Source organism: Bombus pascuorum, chromosome 12 (assembly GCF_905332965.1).
Source record: "Bombus pascuorum chromosome 12, iyBomPasc1.1, whole genome shotgun sequence".
In the NCBI taxonomy this organism is placed as follows: domain Eukaryota; kingdom Metazoa; phylum Arthropoda; class Insecta; order Hymenoptera; family Apidae; genus Bombus; species Bombus pascuorum.
Genome location: NC_083499.1, coordinates 9048789 through 9068033, shown reverse-complemented (window position 1 = coordinate 9068033; position 19245 = coordinate 9048789). Strand labels below are relative to the sequence as shown.

General features: G+C 40.0%; 2 protein-coding genes across 8 annotated transcripts in view; both read left to right on the top strand.

Moving 5' to 3' along the window:
* Positions 1–14282, top strand: part of LOC132913073 (solute carrier family 12 member 4) — a 100248-nt gene extending 85966 nt beyond the window's left edge. The window contains exons 3-14 of the mRNA XM_060971035.1: positions 961–1058; positions 4358–4618; positions 4695–4880; positions 5090–5325; positions 5406–5593; positions 5673–5834; positions 5940–7378; positions 7561–7668; positions 7819–7872; positions 8544–8875; positions 8957–9096; positions 9199–14282. Of these exons, the coding sequence (XP_060827018.1) occupies positions 961–1058; positions 4358–4618; positions 4695–4880; positions 5090–5325; positions 5406–5593; positions 5673–5834; positions 5940–7378; positions 7561–7668; positions 7819–7872; positions 8544–8875; positions 8957–9096; positions 9199–9290 (3296 nt within the window). The 3' untranslated portion in view covers positions 9291–14282. The remainder of the gene's footprint in view (positions 1–960; positions 1059–4357; positions 4619–4694; positions 4881–5089; positions 5326–5405; positions 5594–5672; positions 5835–5939; positions 7379–7560; positions 7669–7818; positions 7873–8543; positions 8876–8956; positions 9097–9198) is intronic.
* A 420-nt stretch (positions 14283–14702) lies between these two features.
* LOC132913055 (PRKC apoptosis WT1 regulator protein-like) lies at positions 14703–19015 on the top strand. Of its 7 annotated transcripts, XM_060970999.1 has the most exons (11): positions 14706–14728; positions 14798–14892; positions 15008–15115; positions 15209–15357; positions 15431–15560; positions 15734–15830; positions 16330–16437; positions 16558–16598; positions 16697–16741; positions 17124–17280; positions 17373–19015. In XM_060970999.1, the coding sequence occupies exons 3-11, from the start codon at positions 15099–15101 to the stop codon at positions 17556–17558; spliced, it is 930 nt and encodes a 309-aa protein (XP_060826982.1). In that variant the 5' UTR covers positions 14706–14728; positions 14798–14892; positions 15008–15098; the 3' UTR covers positions 17559–19015. The 7 variants fall into 7 exon arrangements, with proteins under 7 accessions (XP_060826986.1, XP_060826982.1, XP_060826987.1 ...); XM_060971003.1 differs by lacking the exon at positions 15008–15115 and having other exon boundaries at positions 14703–14728; XM_060971004.1 differs by lacking the exon at positions 14706–14728 and having other exon boundaries at positions 14735–14892; positions 15008–15065.
* The last annotated feature ends 230 nt before the right edge of the window (positions 19016–19245 follow it).

Here is a 19245-nt window from a genome sequence, read left to right as displayed (position 1 = left end):
CTCCAGATACAGACTAACTGGGAATCTGTCAGTTTGCTTCCCTCTCGACGCCTATTAAAACTTTTTAACTGAAGCGTTCTCGCTTTCACCCTCCTATTTCTATTAAAACTTTCTCCACTTTCTATTGCGCAGATATTCAGATCAACGGGCAAACAAGCTTCGAAACGATTTAACTACTAACTTTACTCTATCGCTATTGTTTCCCCCATAACGCGTTTGTTGCAGTACGAGAGATCGTTCGCGCGAACTGTCACTCCACTAACACGAACTGTATACGGACGAGTTTAATACAGTTGAGCGTTTCTGAAATATAAAAACGGTTCGGAGAAAGTGAGAATAGGCGCACAGACGACTCGGAGAAGAAATACGTGTTTATTTGGCAAAATTCCATTACAGACTGACCGATAGAAAAATGGCTCGAGTTAGGTATGTTGTTGGTGTGGGTAAACGTTCGAATTTCCTGACTTGGTATTTTCTCGAAATAAAGAGGGTGGAGAGAATAAGTAATCGATGAAGCAGAAAGTCTAAGCCCTGAAGCGACCGTGCGCGTGTCCGACTAACAGCCCGCAGACAATAAATTAATAAAGCGCGGTGAGTTCGAGGAAAGGTAGAAAAGGCACGCTAATTCCAAAAAATCCGCTTTGTTAGATTTTCCTCGGTTATACACGGTCGTCGATCACTTAAGCTATTTCTAAAGACACGGTAGGTTTATCATCTTATCGTTACGCCGCAACGTCGTTTATATTCCAGTCTTCATTCTTCCGGGGAAATCCTCTTTAAATCCTCTGCCCTTTCTTCATCCATACAAATCGTCAAATAAACTAGGTGGAAATCTATTACTATACTTTTAATATTTAAATGTGTCTTATATTCTGATATCAAGCAACGTTGATCGACGTTTCTTTCAGACTTCGCCGTGATAAACCACGAGAGAATTACAGAATGTTTTTCTGTTTTCAGGTGATGGCGGCGGTACCGGCGGAGATGGCGACTCTATGGTGGGCGGCGGTAATTCCGAGAAGAAGACGGAATACGAGACGAATCTCTTCCTATATAGCGTAAGCAAATACATTCTACTTCGATCCAGTAGCATTTCTATCATCGACGACGTTGAGCTTCTACATTAAAATCGCGACCATATAAACCGATGCTTGAAATTCAATTGAAATTGCTTTACAAGGCACGATCTAAGAAATGCTTGTATAGTTTTAAGTCCGAAGTGATAGCGGAAATGGCAAAACGCGCAGTATCGAGAGTTGAATTTGTAATTGAAATTGGTTACGCGAACAATAGCGATGGTAGTTGAACAGATAAGAAAACTGGGACGACGAAGGTTCCGACTATCTTCTCTCGAAAGAAGGGTCCTTCGTTAAAACGCAAAGGAAGGAGGGAGAGAGAGAGAGAGAGAGAGAGAGCGGGAGGGTTGGATTCACTGAAGTGTGCAATTCGCTTAATTGTCGTTCAACGACCAAGCAACCCACGAATGGATTCCTCCGCGGTGGCGCATCTTGTTTTATTCTTCGAAACATTGTCCTTCGTCGGCGGTTTTTCTTTTTCTTTTGTTCGTTCCCCCTCTGACGAGCCCCTTTCCCTCCTGAGTGTCTCGAGCTTCTTTTTCTTACCGTAATCTCTATTCCCGCGAGCGGTGTCACGCTCACTTTGGTTTCCTTGCTAAATTCTCGCGTCTGTCGAATTATTTTCTTGCCTTTTACCAGGCAAAAGAATGATGCCGAATTTTCCCATAAGAAAACGGAAGAGATCGTTGATTTTCAGCATCGATATATCGATTCGACTGTAACACGCTGAAGTTCTCGATACTTCGTACTTCAAGCAGACTATTCGTCGCTGTTTCGTTTCGCTTCTTCGATAAAGCAGAGGTAGAGGAAGGGGCCAGCGACGAGAAGCAGCAACGAGAGAGAGAGAGATACAGAGGAAATCAGCAACGATAAGGCTGGTCTGGTCGCAGATAATTTCGACCGACAGAGAGAGAGAGAGAGAGAGAGAACTATTGCAGCAAGAAGAGAAACGGATAATTGGATATTCAGGAATCGAGGTCGAAGCCAAACCGCGCGCGCGTTTCAGTCTATGAGAAGACTACGATACGGCCAAAGGGAACACGTTAATTAACCGACTATAGACGATGAGTGCCACGCGTTTCCATCCTCCGCTGCGTCATTCCGGATCTACCTTTTCTCCCTTCCGTTTTCTTGCTGCATCTCCGCCTGTCAGAATGCGCTCGTTACGTAACACTGCACCTGGATTCTTGGTCGGTTCATGGATTGCGCTTGAAAGCGATCCAACCGCGTTGCCGTTTAAACGAAAGGCTCGTCGAGCGCATTCTTTTGGCCTTTCGAACGCTTCAGCGATTGCGACTGATGTTATTGGGATTTAATGGTTTTCTTCGACCCTTTTGAGTTTATAAAAAAATGATAATAAAACGCTTTGAGAGGGTGAATCTTTGATTATTTATAATTGGAAACGATAAAATCTCTCGTTAATTCTGTTGACTTGGAATTTTATATCGTTCGACATTGTGCCACAAAAGATCTCATCCATAAATTCAAAAGGTCGTTAATTCGGAGAGAGATCCTCCGTTTTGCTTCCTACAAATGTGTGCTATTAATCTTCCATCCATCGATCTATTTAGATTTGTCTCCCATCTTATCGATTATCGATTCCTCGCGGGCTAACAATTAATTAATGGTATCGCTTAGATAGGATGCTAATTGGATTAGAAACAGGTGAGAAACTTGGTCGAAACTCGCTAGACTTTGACGCAAACATAAATCGAATCCTACAGCGTCTTATCGCGTTCCCGCTCGATGAGCTTCTCTGGTTAGACTGGTAACATCGTGTCTATGCCGAAAGCGAATTTTCGTCGTAAAGCAGCTCGTTGAAATTCGTCAAACGGATCAGGAGAACCGCGTGGAAATTAGAAGCAACATTTTGCAAAACTTTCCCGAGAGAAACAATTTTCGTCCGAGAAGTTTCTTCCGAGCGAATGTTTACTTTGAAGTTGTTCGTTGAAGAAACACGTCAATTTTTCATTGTTTATACTCGCTTTAGCAAGAGCTTTTTGTTCCTCGAGAACTAATTATTCTTTGCTGAAAATTCAGGAGAATTCCCGAGGAATTTCAATGAAAGTTCCTCTGTGATTACAAAGCGTTTAACGACAACATTCCTACGAAATAAAAATTCGTGTAGTACTGCGTGAATTGCATTTTATAGGAAATATTTTCCGACGGTCGACCTAGCGGATTTTTCCTTTTGCCAATGAATTCAGTCTCGTTGATCAATTAATTAAACACGCTGAGTGATTAATCCACAAACAGTATCATCGCCTATCCAATTAAAACGACCGTTCGGTATATTTATCGATATTTTTCCGTCTGGACGGGATGAAATTTCTTCCCAGTATCGTCTTTCCTCTGTCGCACTGAATATTTATAATCCGGCATCTTCTTTTAACCGCTCCTCGACCTGTTTTCCTGCTAACGAAGACAAACCAGACGACGTGATAACGAATGTTGGAGACTTTCACTCTTTCTAAACTTTAATAACTTCGAAAATTTTAAAACTGTACGACTTCATAAAGTTAAAAGCCTTCTTTTCTAGTTACGAACACCTTTAGAAACGTAAAGGCCAATGTATTACAATTTATCAATTTATAGAATTATACAACGCTTATAATGAAACTTAACGTCATAAGTAGAATAAATAGTACGCGCTCAGCCAATTGCCTGAAAGCAAACTGTTCGATTCTTCCAATTACCATTGTAAAGTATGAACCTTTATGGAACAAAGTAGTAGAAAAGTACGCGCCTGATCAGACCGATTCAAATATATCAGTCAGCTTTCTTCTCGTTTCTTAATATCGTTTTAACTCCAAACTGGAATCATATATCTAAGCTGAATCGTTATTTATTTTTGTAACAGAAGCTTCGCTTTAATCGCCGCTTTATATTTTATATGACAGGGATCGTAAATGAATTTATCACGTAAGATATTATAGAGTATAAATTAAAATGGGCTCACCTTAGTGTTGGAAATATTAGAGATAATGTTCTGTCTGAATCTCATAGCCTGTTACGGCCAGCTTACGTTTCCAAGAAATTGGGCTGCCTGTGTATCAGGTGGAAACAGTTTCAAAGCGATCCAATTAACCAGATGTTTCACGCTAGCCTGACCATCATCGGGGCTTTTAATATGCTTGAACTTAAGCTGTTCAAATTGTGCATTCTCCCCTAGATATTATAGCGTACTTTCTGAAAATCTGACCGTTTTTATATCATTTTCCTAAATTTGACCAATTTTCGATAAGGACCAAGATGTTATAAACCAATTTTCTTCCTTTTAGGAAGAGATGGAAGTCCGCCCTCGAATCTCTACGCTGCTCACCCGCCTGTCGGATTACAGCAACACGATTCCAGCTGCAACCGATCCGGACGCCAAACCTTCGCCTGTTCAAAGTGGAGCACGAATGGGTACCTTGATCGGTGTCTTCCTGCCCTGCATCCAAAATATCTTCGGTGTTATTCTCTTTATTCGTTTGACTTGGGTCGTTGGTACGGCTGGCGCCATTCAAGGTTTTTTCATCGTGCTGTGTTGTTGCTGCGTGGTGGGTATCGATAGAACGGCGACGTTTAATTATATATATTTAATTAATCGACGTTTATATCTCTCTGTCCACGTAGACAATGCTGACGGCCATCAGTATGAGTGCGATCGCGACCAATGGCGTGGTACCAGCTGGAGGCTCCTACTTCATGATATCCAGAAGTTTAGGACCAGAATTTGGTGGTGCTGTGGGAATGCTCTTCTACACGGGTACCACCTTAGCTGCTGCCATGTACATTATCGGTGCTGTTGAAATTGTCTTGGTAAATTTATAATCCTTACCTTTGGGATTCAGAAACTCTCACCAAGAAAGAGTGCTAATCGATCGTGTTAGGAACTTATCGAACTGCAAAGGATTAAAACTTCCCTCTAGCAACCACAAAATAGGATTCCGTTTCATCTTATCGCTTTCCCATACACGTTAACCAAAAATCTGTCCACCAACTGAAAGTAAACGCTTCGTCTGTCGTAGACTTACATGGCGCCGTCGCTCAGTATATTCGGTGATTTCACCAAAGACCCAAGCATCATGTATAACAACTTCCGAGTATACGGGACGTGTCTGCTTATGGTAATGGGCACCATCGTGTTCATCGGCGTCAAATTCGTCAACAAGTTCGCCACGGTAGCCCTAGCCTGCGTTATCCTCTCCATCGTGGCCGTCTATGTCGGCTTATTTTACAACATCTACGGCAACGAGTCCCTCAAGTACATAGACATACAATTAATTCTCGTTGCACCAAATTCCCTTTCAAACTACTTCACCAACGTTCTTGTCTGCCTTCCAGAATGTGTATTCTTGGAAAAAGGTTGTTAAAGGATATCAATGTACTGACCGACTGCAATAAAAACGTCAGCGGAATTCTTCATCAAATTTACTGTGGGAACAGCACTACCAAGTGTGATCCTTACTATATGGAAAATAATGTGACTATCGTAAATGGGATTCGCGGACTGGCCAGTGGTGTATTCTTAGGTAGGCACCCTCGAACATGATCTTCCAGTGACTTGGAAATAGTGGATTATATCAAGCATGTTGGTTTTATGGCGTTTAGAGAACATATGGGACAGTTTCCAAGACGAAGGCCAACTGATTGCTTATGGGAGAGATCCGAAGGACATGGACCAAATGTCTACGTCTTCGTACAATCAGATCCAGGTCGATCTCACCACTACCTTCACCATTCTCATCGGTATCTTCTTCCCTTCGGTCACAGGCAAGTTGTAACGAAGTTTCCTATCGTTTCTAGGAATCTTGCAACGTCGAAGATTGAAAACCAATGTGACTAAAGCGTTCAGTCACTGTTATATGTTGTTCACAGGAATCATGGCTGGCTCTAATAGATCGGGTGACCTCGCAGACGCTCAGAAATCTATTCCCATCGGCACTATTTGCGCCATTTTAACAACCTCGATAGTGTACCTGTCCAGTGTCTTGCTCTTCGCCGGCACAGTGGATAATCTTCTACTTCGAGACAAGTTTGGTCAAAGTATCGGTGGCAAACTGGTGGTAGCGAACATAGCCTGGCCCAATCAGTGGGTCATCTTGATCGGCTCCTTCTTATCCACCCTCGGTGCTGGTCTCCAATCTTTAACAGGCGCTCCGCGATTACTTCAAGCCATCGCCAAGGACAGTATCATTCCTTTCTTGACTCCCTTCGCCACCAGCTCGAGTCGCGGAGAACCTACGAGAGCTCTGCTATTGACGGTCATCATCTGTCAATGTGGCATTCTCCTTGGCAACGTCGACTACTTGGCTCCCTTGCTATCTATGTTCTTCCTGATGTGTTACGGCTTCGTGAACCTGGCCTGCGCCCTACAGACTCTTCTCAGAACACCGAACTGGAGACCAAGATTTAAATACTACCACTGGAGTCTTTCATTCCTCGGTCTGTCCCTCTGTATCGCCATCATGTTCATGACCAGCTGGTACTATGCTCTATTGGCTATGGGAATGGCTGGGTGCATTTACAAATATATCGAATACTGTGGCGCTGAAAAGGAATGGGGTGACGGGATCCGTGGTCTGGCTCTATCCGCCGCTCGTTATTCTCTTTTAAGATTAGAAGAAGGACCGCCTCATACGAAGAACTGGCGGCCACAGATTCTCATCTTGGCCAAACTGACGGACGATCTGGTGCCCAAGTATCGCAAGTTATTCGCGTTTGCCAGTCAGCTGAAGGCTGGTAAAGGTCTCACGATCTGCGTCAGCTGCATTGGCGGAGATTACATTCAAAACACTGGCAGGATTCTGGCGGCAAAGGTGAATCTGCGCAAAACAATGGGAGAGGAGAAGGTGAAAGGATTCGTAGACGTATTAGTTGTCAGGGACGTTGTCGATGGACTTAGTTCTTTGATCCAAACGACTGGATTGGGTGGATTGAAGCCTAATACCGTAATTCTTGGCTGGCCCTATCGCTGGAAGCAGTCGCAGGAGGAAAGGAACTGGAGGGGATTCTTGCAGACCGTCAGGGCAGTCGCGGCAGCCAGGATGGCTCTTTTGGTGCCTAAAGGAATTAACTTCTTCCCTGACTCGACGGAGAAAGTGGTGGGAAATATCGATGTCTGGTGGATCGTTCACGATGGTGGTCTTCTGATGTTGTTACCGTTCCTGCTGAAGCAACATCGCACATGGAAGAATTGCAAAATGAGGATTTTCACCGTAGCGCAGATGGAGGATAATTCTATCCAGATGAAGAAAGACTTGAAGAAGTTCCTATACGACTTGAGGATCGAAGCTGAGGTGGAGATCGTTGAGATGGTGAGTCGTGTATCTTACCTGTTCTTAATACTCTTTTGATTAATCGTCGATAGAAAGTTCGATGGAACAAGTTGTCCAAGTCCATCGTTCGAAAGAACCAAATGCGGAAACGAATATAGCGATTCCAATTCATTATGCGCGACTGATTGTTTTTATTATTCATTTAATGATAATATTCATAGATGGATTCCGACATATCCGCGTACACGTATGAGCGAACCTTGATGATGGAGCAGAGGAACCAGATGCTGCGGGAGTTGCGGCTGAACAAGAAGGAGTCCCTAGGAGTGGTAAGTGACGAGATCGCGAAACCGATGAACAACCATAGGCAAAAAAAAAGCAATGTGTATATGTAGTATAAGATCTGCCTATATGTGTATATATATATTACGATTACTGATCGGTATGTGTCTGTTTGTTGCGTGCTCGTCACGGATAAGGTGCAGACATTGGTGGACTTCAACGAGGTACCCGCTGAAGAAAATTTACCTCTGGTTTGTCAGAAAATTCCCGGAGTTCCTTCGTCTGTTTATCCCCTTTATATTTGTGTCTACTATGACCGAGACACACACGAGTGTCATCCACGAATCCTCGTTCTTTCCAACTCTCGTAACAAAAAAGAAAATCACATTTCACTTTTGATCGATTTCATTCGCATTGACCAACTTACACATGTACATACGCCATACATACAAAAGCGATAATATAACGTTCGACTCGAATTAACTCACTTCCATATCGAGAAAATGAACTCTTGGAGGTGACGTAGGAATCGATGCTCAGGAATATACACGATTCCTCGCCGGTTAATCGATCGAATTATAATATTATATCTGCCTGTCTATCTCTTTTTCTCTGACTCGCAACGTTTTGATTTGGAATACTGCTGCAATGGATCCCTCCACCAGTTTGCTTTCTTGCTTCTCATGACTACGTTTTACAACCGTCTCCGGGCCTCCTGAGAACCTCCAAATGTTTCAGCTTTTGATTGGCACGTTCATAGTCCAGAATGCTTCCATTTAGCGATCGTTCATTTAGTCAGATCATTATAGAGTGCTTTGATGCTAGAGTTAGTCGTCTTTTCCGACACACTTTGACTGTCTCCTGCTACTCGGGACATGGTAGTTGGTCGCAGATTCGTTGATACCTGACTAACGTGATACAGGTACAGGCGATCGTGGACCATCACCACAATGTTGACGTGAAGATTGCCACCAAGGTGAGATTCCAGGAGCCTGGAAGCCAAAATCTGAACGCGGTGGACGAGGCGCAGGAGAAACTCGTGCAAGAGACGGAGGCGAGTAAAGAGGGAGAGCCAGGAGAAGTTAACGAAACCGGAGAGGAAGCCAAGGAGGTCAACGAGGAGGAAGCGAAATTAATTGGTGGATCGCCGAAACAGGAGAACAAGGATAACACGGAAAATACGGAGAAAGAAGCGAAAGAAAACGAGGAGAAGAAATCTGATAGCCCGGAGTCTAAGAAACCTGCGATTACACCGTGAGTAATCACGATATAACGACTTGTTAGATCTGATTGATAGAGATTCTCTGTTAAACAACCGATTGATGATGACTTCAGGGACGAGGGCAACGTAAGACGTATGCACACTTCCATCAAACTGAACGAGGTGATCGTAAAGAAGAGCAAAAACGCTCAGTTAGTCATCCTGAATCTTCCTGGACCACCAAGGGACACCTCGGTGGAACGTGAATCAAACTGTATCCTTTCTATATTTGACACTGGAATAACAACAGATGCTTTTTGCCTCTGTTCCTGCTCTTCCTTCTTTTCTTTTAATTTCCTTAATGAACGTACCATAGACATGGAATTCCTAGAGGTTCTTACCGAAGGTCTGGAGAGGGTGCTGATGGTGCGTGGTGGCGGACGAGAGGTGATCACCATCTACTCGTGAACTAGACCGGCTGCAATCGAAGTAATCGCCTCGCGACAGCGGAAATCTAGTTTACTTCTGAAAGACCTAAACGACTTCACCCTACGGAACACGTTGCTCTTGTGCCATTGTCTGAGCAGTCACTTGCGTTGCGCGTTGTGAACACACATTCATATACACCACACACACTCACTCACACACACACACACAGAGTAATAACCTGACTAATCGAATGAAAAGTACTGGATACAGATCAACGACGTTGTTTCCGCGGATACCGAACCGGGCACCAACGTACCCGCTTCGAGAACGTTAGTTGTTATACGGTAAAGAAAAGAAAAGAAACTGACCCTCGACGAGAAGGCCAAAAGTGACATGCCAAAGGATAAGATAATTTCCTTCGAATGAATTTCACGCGTAAACTAGGAAACGTAGGATCTATCTTATTTTACACTCGTCCCTTTTCTCGATGAGGCTAGAGACTTTAAAATACAAAAAGTGGTTTTTATCCGTGTCACACGTGTTACACGTGCGACCACACAACAGACAGTTAGCACAGAGGGCTGCACACAGAGCATACTTCGACCTTGTCATTATACAATCGGATTCTCAAAACAGTGTTTCAGAGAGGAAAGATAGAAAAAGAAAGCGGAGCGTATTTTTACGTCGCTAAGACAAAGTTTCGATCTTCGATCGACGGAAACCAAGGAAATCGAAAGGGAAATACGGAAGGTCGAATCAAAGAAGAGACCGATACGTCTCGAGAATAAAGAAACAAAAGTATAATTCACTACGATACGACTCCGGCGATTATATTCCCATTTGAAACTGAAATCAAAATTTTTGGTCCGAGGCTAAGATCGAAGCATCTACGAAAACCACTGCCAGAATACTTTCTAAATGCTTCGCGTTTAACCAAAGACGCGAGAGGCTCATTTTTCTACACGCATTGTCGTTATAGAGAGTATAATAGGTATGTATAATTCTACTGCTTATAGATGAACTTAGGGTAGCCTAGGATAGCGCGGTGAAGTACGCCGACGAGCAGTGGCGCCTGCGTTTGCGCGAATATCCGCGCGCGTTTTGCGCCTACGTGGCGAAAGTTAGGACGAACGTTGCCAGCGTTGAACGATTTTATGCGGACGCAGAACTGAAAATGTATCTGTGACACAGAGAATGGAGGCAAGTCCATATCTTAATTTGTGAAATAAATATTATTGAAATTAACCACACTATTGCCAAAGAAGTAGTAGACAATTTTTGACGTATAAAGAAAAGTACGTCACTGCCAGAAAAAAACAAATATTCTCCAAACTGTTATTTAAGATTGTGTACAAGGATCAATGGTAACGAGATCGATGCAGAAAAAGAAGTTCAGACTTTCGGTGTGTTAGAAACAAAACATAGCGCTAAGGTATTCTTGAAATTACTAATTTATATTACTTAACATCGATACGACGTCAGGATTCTAATAGCAATACGAGTTCACAGTTTACTTAAAATTACGAATCCGTATGACTACATCGCTATGAAACATAGATCTACTTACGAGTAAAAAATTCTAACGCTAAATGTCCTAAGGAAAGTATATATATACATATATATACATTATATATATCTATATATAATATATATATCGCGAAATCTTTTTCGAGTTATTACTTCGCATTCTTCGTATCGATATTAACACGAGGAATTAGCAATAGTAGAACTATCCATAGAGTTGAAGTTTCTTAATGTACTACAAAAAAAAAAAAAAAAAAATACCGCGAAAGTCTTAAGACATACTAATCTATCATAGATGATCGATGTAACATCAGTGATTGATCGATAGCACTAGAATGATAAAAATGATACAAACTTTAAATGATAAAACGGATCTATTAAATGCATCGGTAAACCTAAAACGTTAGCAATAAATTGCTAGCACAAGTACGCACAGAGTTCATCGTTTTATATATAATACATATATATACATATATATGTATGTATATATATGTATATATATGTATATATTTCACTATACTAAATCTAAAAACTATTCGGCACCTCGACGTTGCGTCCCCATAAAAGTTCAAACCGTAGCGTTTACTTCCAACTAGCGCCGCGAACGACAAACGGAAGAAACACGGCGAGTATTCACGCATCTCCTACCTACAGGACTGAAATTCGTTCTTTCCATTGTACTTCTCGACCTCTTGCGCGTTGAAATCTTCGTCTAGGTTCGCGTTTACACTGTCCAAGGCCTACCGGTTCGATTCACGGCTCTAGTACGTCTATGTAAGTAAGTAAAGGGAATGCATTCGTGCGTGCGCGTCTTACGCGTGTAACCATCACGGTGATAACCTTAAAAAGAAGAACGCGTTCACGGTATCGCCTGCATAGAGTCACAGAATGAACGAACGGTGAATGCCAAAAATAAATGAGTCACATTCTTCGCGAGGATCTTTAATCGACTTTCATCAAAGGATAGCGTGTAGCGTTGTAATCTGTCGCATTTAAGTGTCGTGTGCATGTCACATTTCATACGCGGCGCGAAATTCTGTCGTATCTCATTTTTAGATAGGCACTATCTATGTATATGTATATATACATATATACATATATATATATACACATGAATATAAATATACTTATATGTACATGACGTATAGTTTATCTACGAAATAAAAGAAAAAGTTAACGAACAAAAATCTTTTAAAAAAAGGAGTGAAGTAATCACGTTAGAGCGTGCAACTTTTACTATGCTCGTCAATACACACTGTGTCTACTTAATTGACAGCCGCAAACGAATCGCGGTTCCGGATGATGTTTATCGAAACAAGAGAGTCGAGCACTCGACGAACCTTCATAATCACTTACAGTCGGCTAGGACACAATGCATGGAAGTTATACGGTTCTTTTCTTCGTTCGTTACGTTTGACGCTGTACAAATATTTTAAAGAATGAATTGAGAATTTTCGTATTCACTTAATCGGATAATGAAGAATATGATAGCGTCCTACGAGTTTTTATTTCATTAATATGAACGACATACGTGATCTCACTGGTTGACTGTTGCAGCCTACTGCACCGATCTGATAATCCATAAAATCGTATTCACCAGCGAATGAATTTATTGTTAGAATGGGACCGAAATGACCGAGATTTTTTTATTGTCCATTCTTAAACCTGAACTAGTTTTTGAAACATTTTGTATACAGACTCAACTATAAAGTCGTGAAAAGAAACATAAAGATTTAAGAAAAAAATGGAACAAGCGAAATTACCAGGCCTATATCTAATGCGTAAAAAATTTAGAGAACCAAATTAGATACGTTAATTGTACGAGAGCGTCACGTATAAAAATGAAATACGTTTCTTTATCTACCTCATCGTCAACATGCGTTGAATCAAGCGAGAAAGAAAAGAAGAAGCAGTTCCAAGAACCAATAGGACTGTTTCCAATTGCGATGAAGAAAAGAAAGAAAAAGTGGATAGTCCATAGCCGATGGACGAGAAAAGACGGCGAAGGTTCGTGAGACGCTCCCTCTGTCTCTATGTATCGTCCACGATGTTGCGACATGTACTTTCTAATTTTAATACGTTACTCACTTGTCGATTACCATATATTTTATGTGTACTTGCCTATCTGATAGGCATCGGCACTGCATAGTTTATACGAGACGTGTTGACTATGAGAAAAGTTTATCGCGAGAGTAGAGAATGGAAGTCAAAGAAGAATAATAAAAGTTGAAAGAGAAGGAGAATTATAAGAGAGAAAAAGGGAGATAAACGGTAAACGTGTTGTACATAAATAGGGGTAGACTTAAGGAGAAAGAGAAAGGGAAAAATGAAAAAGTGATTGGGATGGATCTAAGAGACACGGTTCAAATAGAAATAGAAAGAAAACAAAAGAGAAAAGAAACATCTTTTTCATAGATCAAACAGTATTGCAGTGTATTCTGCTGTCGCTTTAATATTTTACTATGTTGTATTTACTGGAAAATGCACAATTGACCATATGGACACGGACATACATATGTACACGTTACGTAAGCATAAGAAGAGAAAGAAAATATTAAGGAAGGAAGAATATATATATATTATATATATGGAAAAGAAGTATATGGATATATATATAAACCTGCGAGCTTGGCATTTGTCGGAGATTTATCGTGTGTCGTTGTAGCGATGCGGTTCGTTGTGAACGGGCCCCGCGTCTGGTTTAAATCACCTCTAGGCTGTGAGATGCGAGCTAAGCAGCAGAGAAACTTGCTCGAGACCTCAATCATATGTGTCAAATCAAGCGTCAGATACTATATACATACGTATATACTTTTAAATCTTAATATCTCGTTTAAAAAAAAAGGGGAAAAATGAAAAAAAATACACCGAATCTAGCCCACTTAAAAAAAAAAAAAAAAAAGAAACCAAAATCTACTCTTGCTCGTGGCGACACCACTTAGTTTTTTCTCCTCACGTACACAACATACACACACATGCGTATACACATACATAAACAAATTTAGAGTTCGAGTTACAAGAAACGAAAAAAACAAACATTAAGAAAAAGAGGAAAGAAGAAAAAAATGTATAAAAGCGTAAGAAAGGAACTGCGTGCTTCCGGTACACGAAGCGGAAGTTACACGTTAGCCGTTGAAGAGCAAATGACAAAGGAAAGAGAGAATATGGAAGAGGGAAAGAGAGTGCGAGATGGTGCATTATAAAATGAATATATGTATATATAGATATGCACATATACAGATTCTATACATATGTGTATATATGTATATATGTATATAGGAAAGAAATATAAGATATATTTGTAGATACAAACACTTTAGCCATCTGATTAGCATATGTAATAGAGTCAATACTGTGAAAAAAATTACCTATAACTTTACCCCCTATACCCTTTTAGATTATAGACGACTGTGAGTACTTGTAATTAACTTATGGAAGATAAAATATAATGAATGAAGAAACTATGCTGCGGTCAGATCGATTCAATAAATAAACGACATACACCTATTCAGTGTTTACTATCTTTTTTGCATAAATCATTTTCCGAATCATTCCTTTCTTTCTTTTTGAAAACTTAAATTCTCTATGAGATAAAACATGTCTATTATTATCTGTTCTTGGTTTCTGAAAGATGTAAATCTCTTAATGTTTAAATAACAACTACAAACTAAAGCTTTCGATACAATAAAATATGGTGCAACGTGTTTCTTGTTTTAAATCCTCGAAATATTCTTAAACGGAGAAATTTTTTACGTATAATTGAGTAAAGTGTTTTTCGATATATTTATTTTTCTTTTCTTATATCTCTTAACTAGTAACTTTGTACGCTTTTGTCACTATATCGCATTTAGTGATTTTCCAAGTTTTTTACCTATCTAGTGACATTTCATGTTGTAGCGATCATTGCCCTAGTGACATTGAATTTACGCATTGGAGATTGTGCTTTAGCAAAGGTATATGAACGATCGATATGCCTATCTATCTTTGAACTATGTAGTCGTACAGGCCATACGTGTTTATAGATGTTTCAATGGTTGACAGCTGTCAATTGCACATAGGTTGGTAGTGAGTCACGACATTGGCAGTGGAACTAGGTGAAGACTACTCACCTCGACAGGTGACTAATACCTTAAGAATTGCTCTGTGTTTCCTATTGAAGTTGTGTTATCATCTTATTGCGCACGCACTTGCTCGTAGTTAATAGCGGTTCATGCCTTGTGACTTTCCCTTAGACAAACTTAATCAAGCACTCGCTTTTTGGCCTCCAAATATCGTGCTGGTCCAACATAGGTATCGCACATCATCACCTACTCTTTTGTTCAAATGTCCAGGTATTTTTTGTAAGAGCCCTTTTTTTAATTCTTTTTGCGCAGTTTTTTTATAATCGCTTATCATCATCAAGTCAAGTCCAATTCTGCTACTTTATTTTCCAGCGATATAACCGGCATGGCGTCCAGCTCCGTCAGCCAGGAGGATTTTGACAATGACTTCGAGTTAACATCCAGGAGGTCTAGGATCAGAACCGCAAGGGCACGTGTCGTTCCACCCAGGGCAGGAGACTCATCTTCCATAAACTTTCAAAGTAACGATATATGTTCGTTGTTTTGTTACTTTGTGCTCTATGATGCTTTATATTCAATCGCCTTTGTTCGTAGAGGGTGCACAGAACGTAGAAGAATCTCAAGGTGTGTGCGACACGAGTTCCAACAGCGTGCTTCCACCTGAACATGAGAATCAACAGAATAAACCAATAATGAGGAAACAGGACAAACGAGTGACTGGCCGGTAAGTAAATAAGAGCGTCGTCGTTTAAATAAGGTAATCGTGGGGAGAAGTTTTTGCTAAGCACAAGTGTCTTCTAAATACGACTAAGTAGATGCAGCATAGAGTTTGCGCGGTTTGTTAACAAATTCTGGATCTGGTTCTAGTGTCTTTAGTGTCGTATCCTGTTTGCACAGGCCAACGCACATAAACAAGGGAAAGCAGCAACGCGATCGACGGAAGCTTCGAGAGAAGAGACGAAGTACCGGAGTAGTACATTTGCCATCAACGGAGGTTTGTCACTGTTTCCAGTCACGTTAAGGACCCAAAATCTTAATGACTTCTCGCGGCAATATCCCGGATTTTAAAATAAGGATTTCTCTTGCACCTATACTCATTTGATAAAAATCTTTTAGTCATTTCTGTATCTTGCATGACAAATTTAGAGCTGTTTTACTTATATTCGTTACAAAGGATCCTTTGATCAATTATTTTGAATCGATACCTGAGATGAATATTTTAGTTCGTCTGCAAAAGAATTTGTTTTCCAAACGTATATTTGGTGTTCTCGATTTCTGTGGGAAATGTCTTGCGCGAATGTATCTTTCTAGAAGATCATATTAGACACACACGGAATGTATGACAAAGTAGCATTGCACTTAGAAACTGCTTATCGCGTTCTTCTAGCGTTAATCGCGTTTGGCCGCGAGCGTTAACGGATATTGGTAAAAGTTTTGTGTGCAAACCCGTTCTTACTCCGCAATGTAATTTCGTTAGCCACTTAATTCTACAGAGTACAGGAGGTAGTACAGGAGAAGATGAAGAAGATCTTAGTGGCACTTGTCTTGAAACTAAACACAACACACACCACAATGAGTTCCTAGATCATGAACTCATAGAAGTAAGTGCGTGTGATTTTCACTTCTTAAAAAAGATATTTCGTTACTTATTTCGAACACGGTCAAAAGTCGATCGTATATAATCGAGACTACGTATGTATGTCAAACTACGCATGTTTCAGGAACGGACAGCAAAAATGTTTACTCAAAGGCGAAACAAAAGGTATAAAACACTGAGATATCTTATTACGGTAGTAAACTATATATAGTGCTTTAGTGAAATTTAGTAGTCATTTGTAATAAACTGCTACTGCTTTTTAGGCATTACCGTACTTCCTACAGGTCATGTATAAATAGGCACAGTTGGTAAGTGCTACTGTACGTGACTATGTACAATTAGGCACGACCTGTACGAAGTACGGTAGAGCTAGTAGATTCTTTTAAAAACGAGCCTGCGTATTGTAACGAGTACCGTAAGTCCTTTGTACACCTTTTTTACAACGATCTAGAAATAATAATAAGAATCGCGTAATGTCTCATTGATCTCATACTAATCGTATTTCATGTTACACTAAAGCGTCAACTAATTAACTCGAAAACAGTACGAATATAGGGTAAACGAGATATATAATTGTCATCAAACATTACGATATTAAGGGTCGTGCCTAATATAATATCATAGACAGTCCGATACCGTGTATAACCACGTACGTCCACTAATATATCAAAATTACCCATTTAATTTTAGCCACTCCGATTTGGAAGCAGATGACGAGGAATTCGATTCCTTGAATCAGTCTGACAGTGTCAATCAATCAGATCATGGAAATCACGAGCCACAAGCTTCCGTAAACACCGTCAATCAACCAAGACTGTCTACGCCAACAGGAGATAATCCACACGAAGTATTTTTTTTCTTTTTTATTCGAATATTTCATCTAACAAATAAAACGAAACAACTCACAAACTCGTACAATATTCTGTTTAAAACTTTCAGCTGATAGAACGAGCGCAAGAAGAAAATAGAAGGTTGTTGTCCCTCCTGGAGGATCGGGATCACAAGATAATGGCCCTTGAAGCTCGGCTGCTTCAACAGCAGCACGAAATGACCATAGAAAGGGAACGGCTTCGTGAGGAGAATGCCGCGTTAATTCGTGCTATGGCAGCCCTGGCGAGTAATTAACTCTCCTATTCGCGAAACAGTCCGATCTATCAATTCTATAGCTGATTCCCAAGAACTTGCGGATCACCAATTAAGAAAAGCTATATATATATATGTATATATGTATATATATATACATATACATATACATATATGCCGATAGCTTGTAAGTAATTGTGAATTTACTTGTTAATAATAGCTGAGAAGATTAAGAAGCGATTTTAAAAAGAGAAACGATTATCTGTTACTGATTTACGCTGTTAAAGAATCAGGGCAAGTTACGCAGTATAAACATAAAATCGCAGTATAAGCTATAATCATTCTTGCAACAAGCAATAGATCGTCGAGTACGAACAAGTAATTACATTTATCCGCTTCACTGGTAGTGCTTCGTTTACGGGAATTTTTCTTTCGTAGCGGAAACAGACAAGCCATTATTTTGCGCGTTCGCATAGAATCGATATCTAATCTTGAACGATAAGTTCGAGCAAATATGTTTTTTCACGATGTAACAACCCAACGGAATAAAAGGTGCTCCGATCTGTTATGTCATTGATTTTAAAGCAGAGAATGTGCAAAGTAAATATTGGAAAGTTTATGTCTAAAAATACCTAAGATTCTTAGAGTATCGTTTCTGCGTAGTATTTATTGTAACTTGAATTATACGTTGCCTGTTTTATACTCGAATGGATCTATTGGTAACGTAGTTAACTCCACGTAAGACTTTTTACCTATGAAAAATGTTTGCTTCGTCGCGCAATTATATTGGCGTAACGGTAGTACAAGGGCGTAATACAAACCTCTATAAAATTAGGCGCGATCTGTGCAGAACGTGTAAATAAAACAGCACAAAGCTGGCAATTCCTTATCGATTACCTATGCATTTAATTCGAAGAAACGATAGGTTTTTCGCATTTCCAGCCACCGATAGAACAAAACAGGACGAAACATAACGCGAACAGGGGTATGAGAAAACGAAGAAGCAGCAAACAATTTCAGCATGACCCCTAAAATTGCTATTGCTATTGCTATTATTACTAGCTATACCGTTACAACCTAATATTTACATACCTACAGCGAAACGTAACTATATAATAATATTTAGAAAGCAGGAGACTGAGAATGCGAGTACATTGTGCATGTGTGCGAACAGAATCGAGAGAAAGTAATAAGATCGAATTTGTATTTACGCACTTCATCGTGTGCACAATCATATTTTTCTCTGTCAAGACGCCGTACCGAATAACAAGGAAAAAAAAACAACACGAAGAGAACGTGTTTGCTTATTAAGTTTATCGTGCACATTTTTCAATTTGTTTCGGTAGTCGATTGGAATATTATTTCGATTCCTTCTTGAAAATGCATGTAGAGAAGAATACTCGGTCTAAGAAGATTAACCGATTCCATCGCGAGAATTTGGAAACTTTATTATATTCGAAATTCGATATTTTCTGTCTAAATAAACATTTTCTTAATAACCGTATCTTTTATATCACATCTGTCCGTTATAGATAGAATCCTGCTGCTCTTCCATTCATTTGTTATTCCATCGTTAATGCGCTAAAAGAATGTTTAGATAAATCGTGCGGTTTATACTTTTATTCATAAAATAACTAAATTTTGATATGATACAATAGTTGTCCTCGCGTATCCACAATTACTTTACGCTATATTTATATAACTGTACATTGAAAAACAAAAAAGGTAT